The 22525-nt window shown below is 41.0% G+C and overlaps 1 protein-coding gene across 1 annotated transcript in view; it reads left to right on the forward strand.

The window, feature by feature from the left end:
• The window catches only part of LAMA1 (laminin subunit alpha 1), a 132193-nt gene that overhangs the window by 19008 nt on the left and 90660 nt on the right, over positions 1–22525 (forward strand). The window contains exons 6-11 of the mRNA XM_060118355.1: positions 14606–14848; positions 15843–16022; positions 18831–18920; positions 20186–20303; positions 21203–21381; positions 22045–22150. Of these exons, the coding sequence (XP_059974338.1) occupies positions 14606–14848; positions 15843–16022; positions 18831–18920; positions 20186–20303; positions 21203–21381; positions 22045–22150 (916 nt within the window). The remainder of the gene's footprint in view (positions 1–14605; positions 14849–15842; positions 16023–18830; positions 18921–20185; positions 20304–21202; positions 21382–22044; positions 22151–22525) is intronic.

Raw genomic sequence — 22525 nt, forward strand, 5'->3', positions numbered from 1 at the left:
GACTAGTGAGCTGAATACATGAAAATAATTGAGGCCATATGTGGAGCTTCCTTTCCTGGCAAGATTTATTTTTAAGCTTTATCCTTTGTCTGTCATGAACAGTGGTCTGCCAAACAGTCAAGCATAACCATTTTTCCAGTTAGCACAACTTAGTTTACCAAACCTTCCCCCTTTTTTCTTCTTCTGTTTTGAATGGCAGAGTGTTGGCCATACTGTTACAGTGTTGCTTGCTCTACAGGGCTTCTTAGATCGGCCTTGGGAGGGTTCTGGGAAATGAGTGAAGAGAGTTTTGCAGGACTCTGTCAAAATATACTTTTCATATCTCCAACTGTTTTGGCTTCAAAATAAAGCTTTTTGTATATTTATGGAAAGAAAGGGAGGTCTGTTCTGGAATTATTTCTTCCTGTTATAGTAAAGCTAAAAAAAAGATGTTTTAGTTTCTGAAAAAATTTTTCTTTGAAAAATACGTTTTGGAATCCATTCTAGTGTTTGCTTTTTTTTTTTCTGCTTTTTACTTAGCAGTGTATTCAAATTGAAACATCTAACATCTTCATCTTTAAAAAGAAAGCTGTAACAAAGTAAAAAAACAAAGTAGCTCCTGAATGCCTCTGCTATACCTCAGAATAACTCATGTGCTTTTTATGTCTTCAGTGGAACTTTTCTCTATATAGAACTTCCTTTATTCTCATACAGAAGCAGAAATTTTTTAACATAAGAAAAGAATTGTTAAAAAAAACTCCCTTGAGGGCTTCCCTGGTGGTGCAGTGGTTGAGAGTCCACCTGCCGATGCAGGGGACATGGGTTTGTGCCCCAGTCCGGGAAGATCCCACATGCCGCGGAGCGGCTGGGCCCGTGAGCCATGGCCGCTGAGCCTGCGCGTCCAGAGCCTGTGCTCCGCAACGGGAGGGGCCACAGCAGTGAGAGGCCCGCCTACCGCAAAAAAAAAAAACCCCAAAACCCCCAAAAAACTCCCCTGTGATCCTAACAACCAGGAATTATCTTCTGATCCATTCCAGCATATCTGAGAGCATTGTCTATATTTAATAATTCGTAACGTCTGCTTATTGATGGCAGGGGTCTCAGGATTCCTTGATGAACAAGACAGTAGCGACATCCAGGGAAAGTATTCAACAAACCGTAGGTTCCATGTAAATGCTGGTATCATCACTGTACTTAAATTGTTGCTTAAGGCTGACCGTGGTCCTCAGGGGCTTCTGGGCTAGCTGGGGAAAGAGGCAGGTAAGCCGATCACTTCTGCTGGCTGATATGGGGGTCAGGGGAGCTGAGCAGGTATGGGGCACACATAGGAAGGGCAGCTCAGAGCATCAGAGAAATGACCCGAATGTAGGACCAGGTGGAGGAAAGGTGCCTGGGAGAGAGCAGCACAGGAAAGGCCTGTTTGTGGAGCTAAAATAGTGCACCCAGTGTGATCATAACAGTCGTCTTTCATTTTTTCTTTCTATTGAGATACAATTTACATGCAGTGATGTGCACGCATCTTAAGGGTATAGTTGGATGAACTTTGACAAATACAGACACACGTATAAGCCTCACCGCTATCAAGGTGCAGAGCATTTCCATCACCCAGAATGTTCCCCTGTGTCCATCCCGTTCCGTTCTCCACCAGCTCCCCTCCCCAACACCTGTTGGCCAGAGGAACCACCGTTCTGAATATTTTTTCACGTAGATTGGCTTTGCCTGTTATATAATGTCATATAAATTCAATCACACAACCTGTCTTTCTTGTGTCTGGCTTCTTTCTCTTGGCATTATGTCTGCGAGATTCCCTCATTGTTGCTTTTAGTGGTTTGTTCCTTTTATTTCTGAGCAATATTTCACTCCGTGAATATACCACACTTTGTTTATCCATCCTCTTGTTAGGGTGTTCGGGTTATTATAATTTCTTCTATCAGTGCCTATTTTATTTTATTCTGTTTTATTCATCTATTTAGATATCATTGAAAATAACGTTTTATAGGTTTGAGGTACAAAACACGTTGGTTTGATAGGTTTATATATTGCAGTGTTATATACAGCAGTGTTAGCTAACACCTTTATCACATCACATAATTATCATTTCTTTTTCTGCATTGAAAACAATTCCAACTCTGACGTTTATAATCCAGTATATCCAGTACGATATATAATCCAGTATAACTATAATCACAAAATTGTGCATTAGATCTCCAGACCTTTTTAGTCTACTAGTTGCTTCGGTTTTGTCTATTGTAAATAAAGCTGCAGTGAATATTCTATAAAAGTCTTTCTGGACATATGTTTTTATTTCTCAAGGAGTGAAATTGCTTGGCCAATGGATGTATGCACATTTAACTTTGTAAGACATTGACACACCAGCCTAGAAAGTGGCTTCAGTAGAAAACCCTTCTGTCCAGTTTCTAGTTGTTTATTGCCAGAGGGCCAGGCAGTACCAATTTCTTCTTCATGGCTGGTATCTGAATTTATGTAACATTTTTTTTTTTTGCGGTACGTGGGCCTCTCACTGTTGTGGCCTCTCCCGTTGCGGAGCACAGGCTACAGACGCACAGGCTTCAGGCGCGCAGGCTCAGCGGCCATGGCTCACAGGCCCAGCCGCTCCGCGGCATGTGGGATCTTCCCGGACCGGGGCACGAACCCGTGTCCCCTGCATCGGCAGGCAGACTCTCAACCACTGCGCCACCAGGGAAGCCCCGTTTGTGTTTTTATTAACATTTCGTGTTATTTCTAACAAGATGTTCTCAACTATTTATATTCACTAATTTGACACCATTTCACAGAGACACTTCTTAGGTATTATAAACAATCAATGGCAGAAGATCCACATATAGTCCATATTACTGCCCACAAAGAAATTATTTATTGTGGGAGACAAGAAAAACGTCTGTGCAATATTAACAAAAGAAATAAATTCATATAAAAACATAAGAGGTGTTAAAGGCAAATGATTTGCCCAAGGTTAAAGCTGGTTAGAACAAAAGCTAGAATTATAACCATGGTCTAAGAAAAAAAAATCCTCAAAATAATGTAACTGAGTTTTTGTTATGCCACATCAGGTTGCCTACTGAAGCTTATGGTCTTTCAGACCAGCTTTAACATTCCAAATCAGTCAACAGCTACAGTGGAAACAGAATTGGATGGGGAATGAGGAGATCAGAGTTCTACTTTTGGCTTTGTCTCTTATAGTAAGCTTTTACTCAGGGGTTGCTGCTTTCTCCCATTCTAGTCAGGGATTCTCCATTCTTTATATCTAGCCTCTTACTGGGTCTTGTTACTTGTTTGAATATTAGTTGCATTCATTTCTTAAATATATTCGTAGCCGTCACTCTAGTAAAAGACTTTATTACCTCACATCCGCTGCCTCATCTTCCCCAACTTTAGGCCATTCCTCACATCAGTGCCACAAGAACCGTCTTTCATTTTTCTGCTGAAATATTTTCACCAGATCCTGTTGAATACCTGATAAAGTTCAGCCTTCCATATACTGGCCTCAGCTTTGTCTCTTCAGACTCACTACTCAACCATCTGACAATGCCACTGAAAATCAGACATTCCACAAGAATGATTTTAAGGTTTTTCTATGGTGAAGGTACAAAACTGGTAATAAACTATGTTTACATTTTTTTCCAGACTAAAGCAATTTCTGTAATACTACATTTTACAAAACGAGTCAGCTGAGTTTTGTTTCAGCTCTTGAATAAGTAAAGTTGTTTCCTAAGGAGAAGAAATCTTTTGTCCCCTCAGAGGAAATTACATTCAATTTCTTAACCTCCAAAACAACGTCAGTCTTGTCACCTGTGCATTGGATAGCCAAAGCATGAAGATTTTAATTTAGCAGCATAGATACTCCAGACTTGAACGGACCATTGTCCAGCTCCTGTGAGAAACTTGACTAATAAATATTTGAGGAAATTACTCAAGAGTACGTACATGTTATCCATACATTTCTCAAGTACTTGCGATTGTCTTTTATTAAGGTTAATCACTAAAAAAGATGTTTACCAAGGTTTCATTAATTAACCCCCTAAAGATGTTTTCCATTTTATTGTTAAAACCCTTGGTATTAGCAAGGGTCAGCACAAAAAAAAGGCCCAATGGTGAGAATTTCTACAAATGCTGTAAAGCTTACTGAATTCGCTTATGATGTTGCTAAGTGGTGCTTATATGAGGAAACATGCAATAACTTCACTCATTCAACAACAACGAAAAAAAAAACCAAAAAAAACCCCAAAGAGCTTAAACATTTTTGAAATGTAATTTTTATTGTTTTATTTTTTTCAAAAATATTGCTCAATTTATATACTCACTAACAGTGAATGAAAGAGTGTGTCTCACAACCTCTCAGCAGCATGGAGACTAAAAGTTTCTTTCTTTGTTCTCTGTTCATTGAATAGCAGGGAATTTATTTATTCATTCATTCAGATATAGCATATATTCATTTATTTACATTTTGTCACTGTATTGAACATATATTTGGGAGCACTGGGCTGAGTTCAGATGCTTAGACAATATTTGTTTGGTCTTGTTTGTCACCTTCACATTTAAATTATGCCATGATTATTAATCTCTGATGAGGCAAATACTTTGTCAAATGGTGGTGACAGTTTTAGATATTTGAAAATCAGTGTAAGAGGCAGGACAGAATTTTCAAGTCATAACAAATGAGAAAAAAATTGAATGAACTGTAAATATCATCATCTTGAGAGGTGCCAGTTGTCAGCAGACTAACTATGGCACTTAGGGAAAGTGATTACAAATCTGATAGTGATACCTTACATCTGTATTGTGCATTTTATAAATTGTTTTTCTATTTGTTATTTCACACTTACAATGTGAGAAATCGGAATAACATGTAGATCCATATTCACAGTATTCGTTGTGAATAACGCAGTGGGGTGTAGAGAACACAGCTGGATTTATCATTTTAAGCCTGAATCATGGGAAACATTAAATTTCCTTCTGTAATTCTCTGGATTGTAAGAAATTTAAGATCTGTTAATCACCAATCACTACCTTTTTGGGAGGAGGGTGGGGAGTAATTCTGGAAGTCTGACTCTGCAAGCATTGGCCTTGGTGAGGTGATGAGGCTGCCAAAGTAGTGACAAAGGTGCAAACTCTTTAGGGACTGGGCCTGCTTGTGCCGTGCATTCAGATCTGTGCTCCTTTGAAATTTCTGCACAGATACTTGGAGAGCACTGGCTCGCCCTGGCTCGGTGGCCTCCATGCCCCATAAGGTCCGGAAATGAAGGCTGGGAAAATTGTGAGATCAATTTAAAACCTGCAGATAATTAGCTGGGATGCCACAGCCATCTAAGCCCACATACCTGAGAAGTTTGGTGAAGCCTGAAAACCACTTATTAGCTTCTGTGCAGCCAACTGGAGGGGTTTAAGCTTTCTTAGAGTAACTGATAACTATTATAACATGTATAACTAGTTCTGTTCCTTTGTTTTGTGTGTCTTTTTAAATTAATAGACTTTATTTTATAGCGACGTTTTAGATTTACAGAAAAATTGAGTTTCCATATACCCCCTCTATAATAGTTTTTTAAATCAAATTTGAGTTATTCTTAATCATCTTTCTAAAAGTAAAATCATAAAGTGACCTATCTAGTGTTGTTTTAATAGTGTCCAATACCTTTTCCCTGCTAACTAGGTGACCGTGAGAATTGTCCATCTTATAATTTAAAATTTTGTTTTCTCTGTTTTATGGCATACAATCAGAAGATATTTATCTTTGTTCTTCAGGTGCTAGAAGCACAAGAAAGCCCATGAAATAACTGTTTCTTAGGCCTCCATTGAGATGCTCACCATCTAGGATCATTTACAACGCCGTACCAGACTCCAGGGCCAGGCCAGGAATAGGGCTGCCCAGAGGTCAGCCGGGCACTTAGTCAACGTCATCAGGAGGAGGGGCCGCCCTCTGAGCTGAGGGTCTCCAGTCACGTCACTCAGGGGTCTCCTTTCACTCTCAAACCCTAACAGTTTGGGCTCCAGTTTTGTATTTTGTGACGTGTCATCAGGCCTCACTAGAGCTTAGTAAGAAACTGACAGAAATAGGGTCATGGGAAAGACAGGGTTTCACGCACCCCCTCTGAGCTGCTAGCTTGCCCTCCAGATGGCTCGGTTGGCTTCTCCAGGGTTGGTCCCTCGTCATGTTCAATTTAGAAATCTCCATCTTCCACAAAAAGTTGAGTCTTTGTATCATTCACTTTTCTCTCCTTATTTTCACATCTTTTTTTTTCTTGTGGTAAAATATACATAACATAACATTTACCATTTAAACCATTTCTAGGTGTACAAGTCACTGGCACTAAGTGCATTTACATTGTTGTGCAGTCATTGCCATCATCCCTCTCTAGAACTTTCTCATCATCTCGTACTGAAACTCTGTCCCCATTAAACAGTAACTCCCCATCCCCCCTCCCCTCCCCAGCCCCAGTTTTCTGCAATTCTAATTTGGGTCTCGATGAATTCGACTATTCTAGGTAACTCATGTAAGTGGAATCATGCAGTATTTGTCCTTTTGTGTCTGGCTTACTTCATTTAGCATAATGTCCTCCAGCTTTATCTATGTTGTAGCAGGTATCAAACTTTCATACCTGAATAATATTCCCTTGTATCCCAGAGTTTGTTTAGCCATTTATCCATGGTAGACATCTGGTTTGTTTCCATCTTTTGGCTACTGTGAATAATGCTTCAATAGACATTGTTGTCCAGATATCTGTTGTTGAGTCCCTGCTTTCAGTTCTTGTAGGTATATACCCAGCGTGGAATTGCTGGATCACATGGTAATTCTAAGTTTCTTGAGGAACCGCCATCTTGTTTTCCATGCAGCTGCGCCACTTAGCTTCCCACCGCACTTCTTTAAATAAACAAAAGCCTTCCTGTATAAGACCTTGGTTTAGATATTCCTTTTTAAAAAAAGCTTTAAATGTGATGATATGTCAGCTTGATGCCTGACGAATGATAGATGCTCAGTGAAGTTAGAGGTACCTAAAGAAAGATGAGAATCTTCAAATAGCATGTAGACCAAGGTTCCATGTACTGAGTGAAATCTTGCAAAAACAAAAAATGCTTTCTAATCTCTCTAGGGCTAAAACTATAAGCGATTCAGCTAGATTTAGTGAAAGAAACACATAATTATTGTGTCTAGAGGCTGTAAATGTATAACTCATAGGTTAATGTTTAATGGAGTTAGTCAAGTGCAGATTTGCACAGCTTTTCTAGACAGTGTCGCCAGTTGGATTCGTGAGGCTTAGTGATGAGGGGCCCCTTTTACTTTCTGAGGTGCAATTGAACTGTTTTCTCACGATGAGGGATGAAAAGAGGGCTGTCAGGCTGTATGCTGCTAACCGTTGCTGGACCTACTGGGCACCGTAGGTCAACGTGAGGACCAAGAGAGGAAGTGAAAAGAAGCTTTCAGATGTTTTCAGCCAGACATTCTCGGGGACTGAGGGGAGAAGGGCAAAGTGTGGGCCTTGGGGCCACGTCAGGGAGACCTGTCCCATCCTCCTGAGGTGGAGAGGGGGCCTGGCCAAAGCCGGAAAGCCCTGCTGGGCCTCCGTGTTTTCTTTCTCACTCACACTGGACCTTTTGGCAAACTCTTCAAGACCCACTGGCTTTTTTCTCTACTTTAGTGTTGGTCTTCACTGTATCAGCACCACCAGCTCTCATGATTTCCCGGCACCAGCATCCAGTTCGGCATCCGATCTTTTCATCCCTGGTGACCTGGTAACTCCCTGGTTTAGGGTCTTCGAATGGTCTAGAAGTTTTAACGTTTCGCAAAGAGCCCTGCCCTGTCCAGTCCCCTCCCGTCTCGACACTCAAGCCAACCGGGCCTCCTGCCATGTCCCACACTGTGGGACCTGCAGGGTCCCACTCCCCATCCCTCTGACCTCCCTCTCTTTTTCTTTAAAAAAAAAAAAAATTTATTTATTTTTGGCTGCATTGGGTCTTCGTTGCTGCTTGCGGTCTTTCTCTAGTTGCAGAGAGCGGGGCTACTCTTTGTTGTGGTATGCAGGCCTCTCATTGCGGTGGCTTCTTTTGTTGCGGAGCATGGGCTCTAGTTGCGTGGGCTCTAGTAGTTGTGGCCCACGGGCTTAGTTGCTCCGCAGCATGTGGGATCTTCCCGGACCAGGGATCGAACCCGTGTCCCCTGCATTGGCAGGTGGATTCTTAACCACTGTGCCACCAGGGAAGCCTGGACCTCCCTCTCTTTACCTAGACATCTCCTACTCAGTCTCCCCCCACTTTCCAGACAAGCCTTCCCTGACCACCCCTTCTCCAGACTAGGCTGGCCCCCGCCAGGCACCCTGGCCGCTTTCTGTCCTTCTCCCAGGGGACTTGGCTCACCTCTGTCTTCCCATTGGGGGGCATCCAGGCCACCCTGACCATGTCCCCCACTTCACCGCTGTCTTTGTGGCACCTGCCACGGTCCTGTTCCAAAGCAGATGCTCGATCAGTGTTCACTGAATGAGTCTCCAGTGAAAAGGTGTTAGGGGCGTCCTTGGTCCCAGTGTCCTGTGTCCTGGTTGGGGCAGGAAGGCAAGCTTCTCTGACAGTATCATCTCTGCCGCCTGCCCTCCCCCCAGGAGAGGGGCCGTCATTTTTCTAACTGGGAGTCGAGCTGACCGCATCACTCCGGGGCTCCATCTGTCTCTCTTCCAGGCAGGCTGTTCTCAGGAGGCCCAGGTCCCTGACCCACAGGACAAGGCCACCGAGCGTGTGTCCACTCAGCCTGTGCCACCAGAGGCAGAGTGTCAGGCTGACCTCTGCAGCCACCGTCGAGGCCGCCACCTCCAGCTTTGCTTTCTCATGGAACGTTGCTGACTTCCTTCCATCTCCACGATGGACTCCCGAGCCTCCTTCCGCATTCGGGAGGGGAAGGAAGGAATGGTACTTACTGCCCCCTCTGTTCCAGTGTGAACAAACTGCACTGCCTTTGGGGGAAAAGCCCAACGTACTTTCAAAGGCTGAGATGTTCCTGGGTGAAAACCGATGGCTCCGGCTGACCTGTGGTCAGGAGTCGGGCGATGGGAAAGCCACTCTTTGCATTTCCCAGGTCCTAGAATGGCCGGTAACTGCATTTCGCAGCGGGTTTATCTCATTCTTGGGGCTCAGCTGTCACCCGGCACCTACAGGTGGGGGAAAGCAGTGAAGATCCCCACAAAGGACATTTGGTGACCCGCCTGGCTGTGCTTTTGAAGTCATTCCAACTCACCTCCCACAAAACGTAGCAAAATCTTCCCAGAACCCTTGGTGAAATTGAACTTTGGGAGCAATTCTACAGGGAGATCCATGGAGACTAGGGACAGAAACCAGCCTCTTACTTTCCAGTTTTGATTCTTTATGTAGCGCAACACGTATCCTTTGAGATAATCCCCCTAGTCATCCTGAGACGGAACCAGTGGCTCATGGACCATGGGACAGCTTATCGTGGGCTCTTTTTGAAATAACTTTTCTAGTTGATGAGAAACAGAACTCCTTCTGAAGGGGTTTTAAGTACCCCTTTCCCACCTTCAGGTAACTGGTCCTGGTTCCCCTTCACTTCTGTGATGGGCGCCTCTCTCTGCCTTTCCTTCCTTGTTCATCAGCTTTCTCACCCTGGCTTTTCCTCAGGGTCCACTTGAAGAATCTGAGCTTGCTTCCAAAGGGAGCCTTCCTTGATTTCCTGAGACACGAAGCTTAAGAATTTTAAGGAAAAAAACTTACTTGATCTAAATTTGCCATTACAAGTAGCCAGTCCCTCCTGCCCTCAGTAAAAGGAAAAAGCAAGAAGAAAAGTAAGCGGGGGAAAGAGACTGGATTCTAACGTGTTTATCCCGCACTTCTATTGACAGCAGCGAACTTAAAGAGAAACAAACCTATTTTATCCCACCCTTCTCTTCTCATTCATGAAGCTGTTTCCTTTTGTCTGTTAATTTTGTATATACTGGTCCTAAACCGAGGCAATAATAGTAAAACAGCCACTAACACCGAATAGAAATGACATTTCAAGATCATTGCCCGTAAGAGATTTACCTAAAATGTGTATCCCACGGATCCTACGTGCCAAGTAAACGTCCAAGCCCCAAACTTCTCTTGTTCTACTGAGTGTTTGTTGCTACTTCACATGATTATCAATTGATTAGTTAGTTCAGTGATGCATACTCTGTAAAACCAGAAGGGAGCCATCGCTGCATTAGTAATTAGACTTCTAGTAAATAGTTATTTCTTTATTCTTGAGTAATAAACATTAGCTCAAATGATCATTTTGAATCTTATTGTCTAATAATGTCCTAAGAAATAATGCTGACAAAGCACAGATTCACCACTTTTGTAGGGATAATTGAGCAATATTACTTACCAAATAGACTGAACTCTTTTTTAAAAGTTTAATTTGACTGTTAAAACTAAATCTCTTTTGCCTGTGAAAAGGTCATTCCCATCGGGTAAGAGAAAACAATTCTGCATTCACTGTTTCGTTATGGCCTTGGAGGCAGGTAAGTGCTTGTGTGGAGAATTTCCAGCCAGGGGTCCCGTGTGGTATCTGGGCCCCTGCAGCTTATGCAGCTGAGCTTTCTGTGGAGAAGAAACACTTTGCTTCCCTGAGCACATCTGAAGCTGGCCCCTGATATTGGAGAATTACACTCTGTGTATTTTTCTTATCTCTGTGCCTGAGGGGGTTTTAATATATTTAAGGTTGAGGCCCACATGAAAATTCCTGTCTGGATTCCTGTGTAGAAAGCGGTGTTTGGTGTATGTGTGCTTTATTTATGTGGCACTGTTTATGTGCATTCCAGTGATCATTAACAAAGGCCTCTTGGTAGAAAACCCTGATGAAAGTGGATTTGAAAGTGGCTGTATCAGCTGCAGGTTTGGCAAGACCTCAGTGACTCTGAATTTAGTGAAAACCCTGCATCATCACTTTGTGTTCAGCCAACCTTATATGGAGAGAAAAGGCACTTTAGTCAACCATGCTAAAAAGCAGCAACAGAAATATCACGGATTTCATTTGGACAAAGGTTTAAAATTCTATATATTAACAGAGAATTCCTTACTTTTTCTTTAGGGGGTGTTAAAACTGGTTTGTCAACACACAATTGGTGAATTAGACTAGCTTGTGTTCATTTGCTTAGGGCCGCCGTAGCACATACCGAAACCTGGGGGCTTAAACAACAGAAGTTTATTAGCAAACAGTTCTGGAAGCTGGAAGTCCAAGAGCAAGGTGTTGGCAGGGTTGATTCCTTCTGAGACCTTGCCCGTTGGCTTGCAGATGGCCATTTTCTCACTGTATCCTCACAGGGTTGCCCCTACGCCTGGGTCCTAATCTTCTCTTCCTAAAAGGACACCAGTCAGATGAGATAAGGCCTCACCCATTTGACCTCATTTGACCTTGATTCTCTCTTTAAAGACCCTCTCTCCAGATACAGTCACATTCTGAGGCACTAAGGGTTAGGACTTCAGCCTGTGAATTTTGGGGAGACATAAGTCAACCAATAACGTGACTTAAGTGAAAACAAATTGCTTTTAGATATTTCATAGCTTACCCTTCCTCTTTTGCGGATTTATATTTCATAGTCCCTTTCTTGGCTTGTTTTCTGGTCTCCAATTTTGGGACCTAGAGAAGTAGTGAGAGATTGTGAGAACAATGCCCAGCTTCATAGCTGAAGTTCTTGATCCTTGGAGGGATGGTCCTAAAGTTTTCCCATTATGGTTGTTCTTCCACTGGGTTACGTTTTGTTACATGTGACTAAGCTGTCCGTCTAAAAGCTGACAAGGGTTTGATGAAAGTACAGGAACATGGTATTGAAATAATTGCTACTGGTTGAGGTCAGTGGTTTGGAAAACCAGATTGGTACCCACCAGCTGCTCAACTGGGAGTTTCATTCTTTTTCCTTGCAATCTGTAGAAGTGTGGTTTACATGTTAGTACATGTGAGATCCTGGGAAGATGTAACCTTTCTGTGCCTCGGTTTCCTCATCTGTAAAGTAGGGGAAGTAACAGTACATATTTCATAAGAAGAACGTAGTTGGAAGGGTCTGAAGACTAGTAATTCTAATAAAGGGCTTAGCATTGTCCTTGGCCACAGCAAGCGCTATGTAGCATTAGTTTTTGTTCCTTGCACACTCTCCATCCCCTCCCTCCCCACACATCCTGGGCCGTCACAACAGAAACTGCAGAGTGAACAGAAACAATTGCCACGGTGCCTGTTTAGACATGAACCCAGCGCCCAAGTGAATGTAGGAGTCTTTTTTCTGGGGTTACAAAAAGAAAATTCAGTGACCTTAGTGTGTGTGGACATTTGGGGGGTGTATAGTGGATGCTAAGGACTCTGGAGTGAGAACCCTGGTTTCTCACTGGGACCTGCAACTCTCAGTAGTTTGTCTTTTAACCTCTCTAAGCATCAGTTTCCAAATATGTAAAATGGGAACCACTTGAAACTCATGGGGTTGTTTGGAGTTAAATGGGATGATATACATGAAGTTCTTAGCACACAGGAGGTAAACCTGTTGGTTCTTTCCATTTTCAAATGTGAAACTGGAAAACAAGGTAAATGCAGTCACTCCATTTGTAAATGACCTTGATTTCCATCCCTCTCAAATGGGCTGCCTGATCATGCCATCTCACTTGGCACCTGCAATTTGTGAAGTCTATTTTAACATATTCCACAGTGGTCCTCATGCTGATAGACTTCTCCTTTTATGGTGAAAATAGTTGCAAGGCAATTGGACAGTGATGAGTAAAGAAGAGGGTGTCCTCCCTCCAATTAGCTTGGGCATCAGTATGAAAACCAAATGGAAAGCTACTTAGGCCGGATTCCATCATGGTGTTCTGGCAGTGCTGGAACTTTGCAAAGGTGAAACTAACCTCCCCCAAGCTGCATTAAAAAAAACCCTGATGTTCTTCAGGACTAGTTCTAGAGGAGACAGTAAGATTAATTGCCAGGTATTTCTGAGAAGTGTTTGGTTTTCCAGTAATATTAAAAAATAGTAGGGACTTCCCTGGTGGCGCAGTGGTTGAGAGTCCGCCTTCTGATGCAGGGGATGCGGGTTCGTGCCCCGGTCTGGGAAGATCCCACATGCTGCGGAGCGGCTGGGCCCGTGAGCCATGGCCGCTGAGCCTGCGCGTCCGGAGCCTGTGCTCCGCAACGGGAGAGGCCACAACAGTGAGAGACCCGCGTACCACACACACACACACACACACACACACACACAAAGTAGACTTTAAAAATATAAATTATGGAATATATGAATTACAAAATTGGGGAAAAGGTTTTTTTTTAAAAAATAAACTCCCAGTAAGAAAAAAATGTAATTATGTTCATAGGAGAATGTTCTGGAGATGTTTATGCTAGGACAAAATGGCCTTTGCATTATTTTAATTTTTTAAAAAGTGGTTTAAATCGATGAAGATGGTTTTAGATTTTTAAACATTGGACATTCAGCTCCAGATATAAGCTTTCATAACAGATACACAGTTCCTGATTTTCCTGATTACTGAAATCTGAGAACATTATTTTGCTTTTAATGTGCTTTAGAAACAGTGATTGTGTTCTAGAGGAAAATTGCACATGAACATGGGTACTCAACATTTCACACTTACATCATTTATAGACTAAATTTTATTGGGAGACATTTCTTGTAGGTGAACAGAGTTATTATAATGAGATAAAACCGTTCTTTGCAGGGAATAATTCAGTAGATAAATGTGAAATATTGTGGCTTCAGCTGGGTTAATTTAAAGGGGCTCTTGTGTTGCTAGAATTGGTGAGGGCTAAGATGGGGAGAAGCTTAAAACCAAAAATAAAAAAACAACAAACCTAGAGGCAATATAGTTGGAATCATCCTGTATATAGCCTTTTCAGATTGGCTTCTTTCACTTAGCAATATGCATTTAAGTTTACTCTATGTCTTCTTGTGGATTAAGAGTTCATTTTTTAAATCACTGAATAATATTCTGTTGTATGGATGTGTCACACTTCCTTTATCCATTCACCTATGGAAGTTTTCAACTCCTTTGGGTAAATACCAAGGAGTATGATTGCTGGCTTGTATGGTAAGACTGTGTTTAATTTTTTAAGAGATCACCAAACTGTCTTCCCAAGTGGCTGTACCATTTTGCATTCCCACCAGCAACGAATGAGAGTTCCTGTTGCTCCGTATCTTCACCAACATCTGGTGTTGTCCGTGTTCTGGATTTTAACCATCGTGATAAGTGTGTAACGGACTGACTTTTTTTCTCATATTCAGACGTGTTATCTCCAAATCACTATATGAGAAATACATTTAACACGACTACTAATGAAATATAATACAACTATTATCATTCAGAATCCTGATGGAGAAAGACATTGGAAACAAGAAAACAAGCACTTATGTCAATATTAACACTGTTAATAACAACAATAATAATACAAATTTATTTGTATTTTTTGAGTTTATTTTGAAGACAAATGCCACCAGGAAAACATTTACAAGGTACATTTCTGATTAACACTTATGAGCAGTTAGCCTCAAGAGCAGTGAGAGACACTGGCCATCATCGGGTGGCAGTGCTCTCAAGAGGCTCTTTGGTTTTTGAGCACTTGTTACTGATTTTCGATTGACACTTCTGAATGTCTTTGTTCCAGGTCTTTCAAGTCGCTTATGTCATCATCAAAGCTGCTAATGCCCCTCGGCCTGGAAACTGGATTTTGGAGCACTCTCTGGATGGCATGGAGTTCAGCCCCTGGCAGTACTATGCAGTTAGTGACACGGAATGTTTGACTCATTACAATATCACTCCAAGACGGGGGCCGCCCACTTACAGGGCAGATGACGAAGTGATCTGCACCTCCTATTACTCCAGGCTGGTGCCGCTTGAGCACGGAGAGGTATGGCGCCCCCTGCCGGCCAGGAGGTCTGTTCTTTTCATCAGTGTCTCCTCCAGTGACAACCTAGCCATCACAGAGCCAACAGGAAACACTCAAAATAGAGCTCTCCTGGTACAGATCACAGAGATCTTTAACTATCTAGCTGCTGTAGTTAAGGTGCCATTGACTGGTGTCTACTGATGATTAATGTCACCACTGACACATTTTACTTTATTGATTTCTTCCCTTCAGGGAGATCCCTCAACCTTCACTCTGCTGTGATTTAATAACTCCATCAGATCATTCTCAGAGCATCTTTCTCATGACACCAAGGCAACAAGATTTGTTAAAATATTAAAGAGAGAGCAAAAATGCTTCTAAAATATAGAGCTCCCAGTTTTCTCTGGGAAGTTCTCCCTGTCCCTGGAGGTGTTGAGGGTTGGAGATGGTTCATGAAATCTTCCAGCTCCGTGCTCTCCATGCCCAGACTGCACACACATCCTTAAGTCAGAGTGTAATCAAAAACAAGCCATGCCTTGGTAGCATGCCTTGATGAGCTAAAACTACAAAAACCCTGCAAGTGCTTTTCACAGCAGGAACTCTGCAGCAAGCCCTGCATTGTTTCAAGAGCAGAGATGAGAAAATGGGAGTTACAAAGTTTTCTGGCACTTTCTCCCACTCTCCCCAGTCTATTCATGACATTTAGAATCTGTTTCAGAGAAGCCTGTGGATACATGTTAAAATGCCCTCACCTCACTGGGAGAAGTGGTCCTGTTTAAAAGTTTCCCACAATCTCTGAGGCACTGGAACGAATAACTTCAATAAACTGAACTTGGGCTGTCATCATGCTGTTCACAGTGTCAATGAATATTAGACAGATTTCTGTAAGAACCCCGTTGTTTGGTTTGATTTTAGATAGTATCTGTAAAGATTATGTCCTGAATGTAAACAATCAGGGCTATTTTTTTGCATGCTTATAATTGATATTTGTTTATTTTGATGTCTTTATCTCTAGATTCATACATCGCTAATCAATGGCAGACCAAGCTCTGATGATCTTTCACCCAAGTTGTTGGAATTTACTTCTGCACGATACATCCGCCTGCGCTTACAGCGCATTCGAACCCTCAATGCCGATCTTATGACCCTCAGCCACCGGGACCCTAAAGACCTCGACCCTATTGTCACAAGACGAGTGAGTGTGGCGGGGCTCCTGACCGCTGAAAAGTTTATGTTGTTTCAGGGAAGTAGACTTTTCCTCCCAGGTTGGCCTTTTTTCTTATTTTTGTTGAAGATCATTAGTTATGCTTTGTTAAAAATGCCATCTTTAAACGAGGTTATGGTTCTGACGTGGTGCCCTCAGGCCCCCCTGTCCCCACCCATCCCATAACGCCATCATGCAGCAGATGTAGTGGTCATTTCTTCATGTTCTAATCTGGCTCTACATCTGATCAAGCAAGGGAGAATATGGCTGGGGTTTTTTCCCACTTAAAAGAAAATTTTAAAGTTTGAGATATAAGCTACATCCAGGAAAATGTACATATTTTCAGTGTATGGTAAACGTATAAGGCTTGTGGTGACAAACATTTCCAAATCCCTTGGATAAAGTAGGAGTGGGATTACTTAGTTACAGGATAGCTATGTGTTTAATTTTTAGGAATTTTCTAAGCCTTATCAGAAGCAGCTGTGTCGTTTTACAGACCAGCAGTGTGTGAGGGCTCTGGGTACACCGCACACTTTCACACATTGGGGCATCGGTCACTGTCACCTCAGCTGTGCTGATATGCATGCGGTGGCATCTCCTCGGGGTATTAATTTGTATTTCCCTGATGACTGATGTTGAGCGTGTACTTCTTTGTATCTGATGACATTTCTATCCATTTTTAAATTGGGTTATCCGTCTCCTTATTCCTGAGTTATAAAAGATCTCTATATATGCTGTGTAGAAGTCCTTTGTCAGATGTGTCTATACTGCAAATCCCTTCTCTCTGCCCTGGCTTGTCTCTTGCTTATCTGCTTTTCCTAACTATGACTTCTGAGGAGTAGATGGTTTAATTTCGATAAAGTCCAGTTTATCGTTTTTCTTTTATTGTTAGTGCTTTCTATTCCTCTCTGAAAAATATTTGCTTATCGCAAGTTTACAAAAATATTTTCTGATGCTTTATTGTAATAGCTTTATAGTTTCAGCTTTCACATCTATTTTCCTTTTCTTGTTAATTTTTGTATTTGGTGTGAGGTAGAGGTGAAGGTTGTTTTTTCCCCATGTGTATATACAATTGTTCCAGCACCATGTGTTGAAAATACTTTCCTTTCTCCCTTTAAATTGTTTTGGTGCCCTGTTGAAAATTACTTGAGCTTATTATTGTGGGTGTGTTTCTGGACTCTATACTGTCCCAATGATCTATTTGTCTATCCTTATGCCAATAACAGTCTTTCTTGATTACTGCAGTAAATCTTGAAGTCAGGTACCATAATAGTCCAACTCAGTCCTTTTTCAAGATTGGTTAGGCTGTTCCAAGTTCATTGTGTTTCCTTATAAGTTTTAGAATCAGTTTGTCAATTAATACCAAAAAGAAAGAAAGAAAGAAAGGACGAAAGAAAGAAAAAAAGGAAGAAAGAAATCCTGCTAAGACTTTCATTGGGATTCCATTGATTGCTTAGATCAATTTAGGAGGAATTTTGGAAGACATTTTGACAATATGGGATCATCTAGTCCATGAATGTGCTATACCTCCCCACTTATCTCTGTCTTCTTAAGTTCCTCTTGGCAATGACCTATTATTTGTTTATTTGTCAACCTTTTGTTCAGTTTATTTTTAAGTATTTCATGTTTTTGAATATTAGTGTTAATAGTTTGCTTTCTAACATTTATTTTACATTTGTTCATTGCTAGTGTATAGAAGTACAATTCATTTGTGTTGATTGAGACATTGCCAAATTCACATATTCTAATAGTTTTTGATAGATTTTCTGTATACACCATATCATCTACAAATAATGACAGTTTAGTCTTACTGTGCACTCTGTTTGCTCTTGACTTCTTTTTTCTTGCATTATTGAACTGGCTGGCACCTCCTGTAGAATGTTGAATAGAAATGGTAAGAGCAGGTTTTAAGAGGAAAGCACTTAATCTTTCACTGTTAACTCTAGGTTTTCCATAGACACGCCTTCATTAGACTGAAGAAGTTCTCTTCTACTTCTGGTCTGCTGAGTTTTTTTTTAATGATGGTGTTGCCTTCTGTAAAATGCTTTTTGTGCATCTAATGAAATGATCATATGATTTTTCTCCTTTATTCTGTTAATTTGGTGATTTACATTTATTGACTTTTTTGTGTTAAATTAACTCTGCACCCATGGGATAAATCCTACTTGGTCATGAGTTACTCCTTTTTATATAGGGCTGTTTTCAATTTAGGAATATTTTTCAGGTTTTCAGTAACATGGCCTTTGAATATGACTGCCTCGGTTTAAGATGCAGCCAAGTTGAGAAATTCTTTTTATACTCCTTCGGTTTCTGTTGATGAGCTAATTTGAACATTGTTATTTATTTGTTTGTTTGTTTGTTTGTTTGTTTATGGCTGTGTTGGGTCTTCGTTTCTGTGCGAGGGCTTTCTCTAGTTGTGGCAAGTGGGGGTCACTCACTATCACGGCCTCTTGTTGCAGAGCACAGGCTCCAGACGCGCAGGCTCAGTAATTGTGGCTCACGGGCCCAGTAGTTCCGCGGCATGTGGGATCTTCCCAGACCAGGGCTTGAACCCGTGTCCGCTGCATTGGCAGGCAGATTCTCAACCACTGCACCACCAGGGAAGCCCTGAACATTGTTTACATTAACTGAACATAAATATTTAATTCATATTTACTTGTGCATGAAATATAGTTTAAAATGTATATCTGTGTTTTTGATTACCAATAACAACTAAGATATTTGTTGGAGTGCCAACATTTTCTTCTCACTGAAATAGAAGAGGTTTTAATTTTTGCTTGTTACTTTCTTTTTCCTTAGTATTACTATTCAATAAAAGACATTTCTATTGGAGGAATGTGTATTTGTTATGGCCACGCTAGTAGCTGCCCATGGGATGAAACTATAAAGGTGAGTTATAGTATTTCACATTTTACTAAAAATTCAAAATAACACTTATAGCTGTAATATTTGCATTGCACTTTTTTATACAAGGCATGTGTTGAAAGTTATAAAATCAAGCCACAAAAAAAGATTTGCAGATAATTTAACTGGTTTAATTTTTTTTAAACAATTTAATTTTGTGTTGGTTGGAGAATGTGTTTCTAATTAAATTCTTTCCATAAATTTTTTTTGGAAGGGGGTTAAAAAAAAGGTAACGTAAAATTTACCATTTTAATCGTTTTAAAGTGTGTAATTCAGTGGCCTTTTGAATTTTGAAGCTCTTCTCTATGAGATAGTCAAGTGAAAATCACGTGCAATTAGAAATCATGTTTATACTTTTTAAAAGAAGGATTCCCCTCCTTCTGACATCTCCCTCTTTCTTTTTTTGTGGTGCTAAATCAAGGTAAAATAAAGTTTCCCTGTTTTAGCATAGTATTAAGTGAAGAAGATGGCATCCTCTTTTCTTCTCTTAAAAGCTTACATGAAGCTACTTCTTATTTTTACCCAATCTTCATAATAATTTAACTCCTGAATAGGATTTTTATTTTTTTTAATTTTTGTTTATTTATTTTTGGCTGCATTGGGTCTTCATTGCTGCACATGGGCTTTCTCTAGTTGGGGCAAGCAGAGGCTACTCTTCCTTGCGGTTCGTGGGCTTCTCATTGCAGTGGCTTCTCTTGTTGCAGAGCACAGGCTCTCAGCATGTGGGCTTCAGTAGTTGGGGCATGTGGGCTCAGTAGTTGTGGCTTGTGGTCTCAGTAGTTGTGGCTCACAGGCTCTAGAGCACAGGCTCAGTAGTTGTGGTGCACGGGCTTAGTTGCTCCGTGGCATGTGGGATCTTCCTGGACCAGGGATCAAACCTGTGTCCCCTGCATTGGCAGGCGGATTCTTAACCACCGCACCACCAGGGAAGCCTAGGACTTTTATTATTGCTGAAAAACAGAGATGAATATTAAGAAAGTTACTAGTAGGAGCTTCCAAACCTTTCAGGTCAATGTGTCTCTTTTGAAAAGTTTTTTTTTGTTAAGCCATATGTTAGTTTGGTTTATTCCTTCTCACTTCTGTTTGTAACCAGGTCATATGTTTATTTTTTTTCTCTAAAAATTAAATGCCAGTTTGCTTGATTGTAAACTCTTGCTGTGTATTTGACTATGATGGGTTCTTCCTAAATAAAATTAAGAAAAACATACAGGTAAATTTTCAGATGCAATTTTATATTCCTTACTGCCTAGAAATTCCAGTGTCAGTGTGAACATAACACGTGTGGTAACAGCTGCAATCGGTGTTGTCCTGGGTACCATCAGCAGCCCTGGAGGCCCGGCACTGTTTCTTCTGGTAACACATGTGAAGGTAAGGTCACTGAGAATTGCAAGATGTGAAGTTTTCCCCCTTCATATGCTTCAGTTTATGGTGACTTAACATTTGTAATTAGTAAATAATTGGTTTTCTTAGTTATTCAAGTAGTTCACAAAGAGGCAGACTACCTTAATAAAATTTAAAGGATTGAGACCCGAATGCATTGATTATCAATTTGCTATTTCTCTAAGATTCCACTTCCCATATATTAATTTAATCTTTATAAATTTGGATTTAAATTTTAAATAGACAATATATTCACAAGGTTCCAATATCTACAGTATACAAAAGTATATTTATATATTTCTGTCTCCATCCTTCCTACTTTTTATTATTTCCTAGTAGGTTCTTCCTGAAATGTTTATACAAGTAAAGCATAAGTTAATATATTCCAACACGTCACACTGTTTGTACACAGAACCTGATGTGCTATGCGTGCCATTCTATGCATTACTTTTATATTTAACAATATATCTTAAATAAAATATCTCCATATTAACACTATGAAATGCTGTTTTAAAAACAGTTGCACTGAACTCCATTATATGGATGTAACATAATCAAAACACCTACTACCTACCTGTGGTATTTTGCTTGTTACAAGTCCTTTGTTAGCACAAGCAATGGTGCAGGGATTCACCTTTGTCATTGACAAGTGAGCAAGTGCTTCTGCAAGATATGATCCCAGAAGACAGACTGATGAATCAAGTGGATATGCATATGTATAATTCGGATAGCTACTCCCCAATGCCTCTGAAAGATTGTTACTAAAATGACTTCTTCTATAATTTTAATTTAATTTATAGTCATCAAAATTTACTAAAGGAGGGAAAGCTTTTCTTTATCTAGGACACGGTATCTGTATTAACTGAGATGTTAAAATATTCTCCTAGAATGCAATTGCCACAATAAAGCCAAAGACTGTTACTATGATGAAAATGTGGCGAATCAGAAGAGAAGTCTGAATACTGCCGGACAGTTCAGAGGAGGAGGGGTTTGCATCGATTGCCTGCAGAAAACCATGGGCATCAACTGTGAAACCTGCGTGGATGGATATTACAGACCACACAGGGTAAGAGCACCTCAGCTGTCGCCCAGCTTCACGGTAGAAAAGACATTCAGGCCGCCACGCATCAGTCTCAGTATTGAAGACATTTCCTTTTGCAACATTTCATCTGTATTCTTATAATATGCTGGTAGTGTGCTTCAGATATCAATTTCCTGCTCTATCCGTCCTGTTTTCTTGCTCAGAGTAGGATGTTCACCATTGTTACTTAACTTGAATTGTGGGTCTACTGGCTACATCATCTCAGAGTTTTGTGATACTAAGTGTCCAGGTGGAGAGTCAGCCAATAACTAAAGCAGCTGTATCTTGCCCGTAGGAAGTGCTCACTCCTCAGCTGACACCATATGTAGCTGTCACGGGAATCCCATGGTGGCTAAGTCATAGGAGAGGCTTCTACAGGTCTCCAAGAGATGGCAGAGTGAGGGGACGGGTAGCAGTGATAATGAAGAAGGATGACACTTTGCTAACGACGCCAGCTGCTGTCACTGTCAAAAAGATGTTTGCACTTTTTTTCTGGCTTGACCTGCACCCCCTGGGTACACAGAATCATTGTGATAGTCACATCTTGGATAAAAAGTGAATACCTTATCATTGGTATTATTCTCTATGTTAATACTAATATTGCTGTTATTTCTAGAAAGATAATCTAGGGCAACCTCTGCCTTTCAGGTGTCACCTTATGAGGACAACCCTTGTCATCCCTGTGACTGTGACCCTCTGGGGTCCCTCAGTTCTGTCTGTATTAAGAATGACCTTCATTCTGACTTACACAGAGGTGAGTACTTGATTCATTTTTGTGCTTGTAATTGATTTGTGTGTGTGTGTGTGTGTGTGTGTGTGTAAGATTTGTACCTAGTGAGACTGTTACCATTGTGTAATAATTTGGTGGTGTGATTCTCTATTGATTCTTTCACTCACCAGATATTTACTAAGCACCTACTATGTGTCAGGCAGTTTTCTAGGACCTAGGAACATATATATCCTCGAACAAGATGACCAAGGTCCCTGCTCACAAGCAGACAATAAACGAACAAGTACATAAATATATAAAGCCAGGTAGGAATCAGTGCCCTGGGCATAAAGCAAAATTAGGAATCGTGATGGGAGGGAGGTAGAGGGTGGAGATGGCAACGTTGGGGCGATGAAATGA

The sequence above is a fragment of the Mesoplodon densirostris genome, chromosome 15 (assembly GCF_025265405.1).
Source record: "Mesoplodon densirostris isolate mMesDen1 chromosome 15, mMesDen1 primary haplotype, whole genome shotgun sequence".
NCBI classification, from domain to species: Eukaryota; Metazoa; Chordata; class Mammalia; order Artiodactyla; family Ziphiidae; genus Mesoplodon; species Mesoplodon densirostris.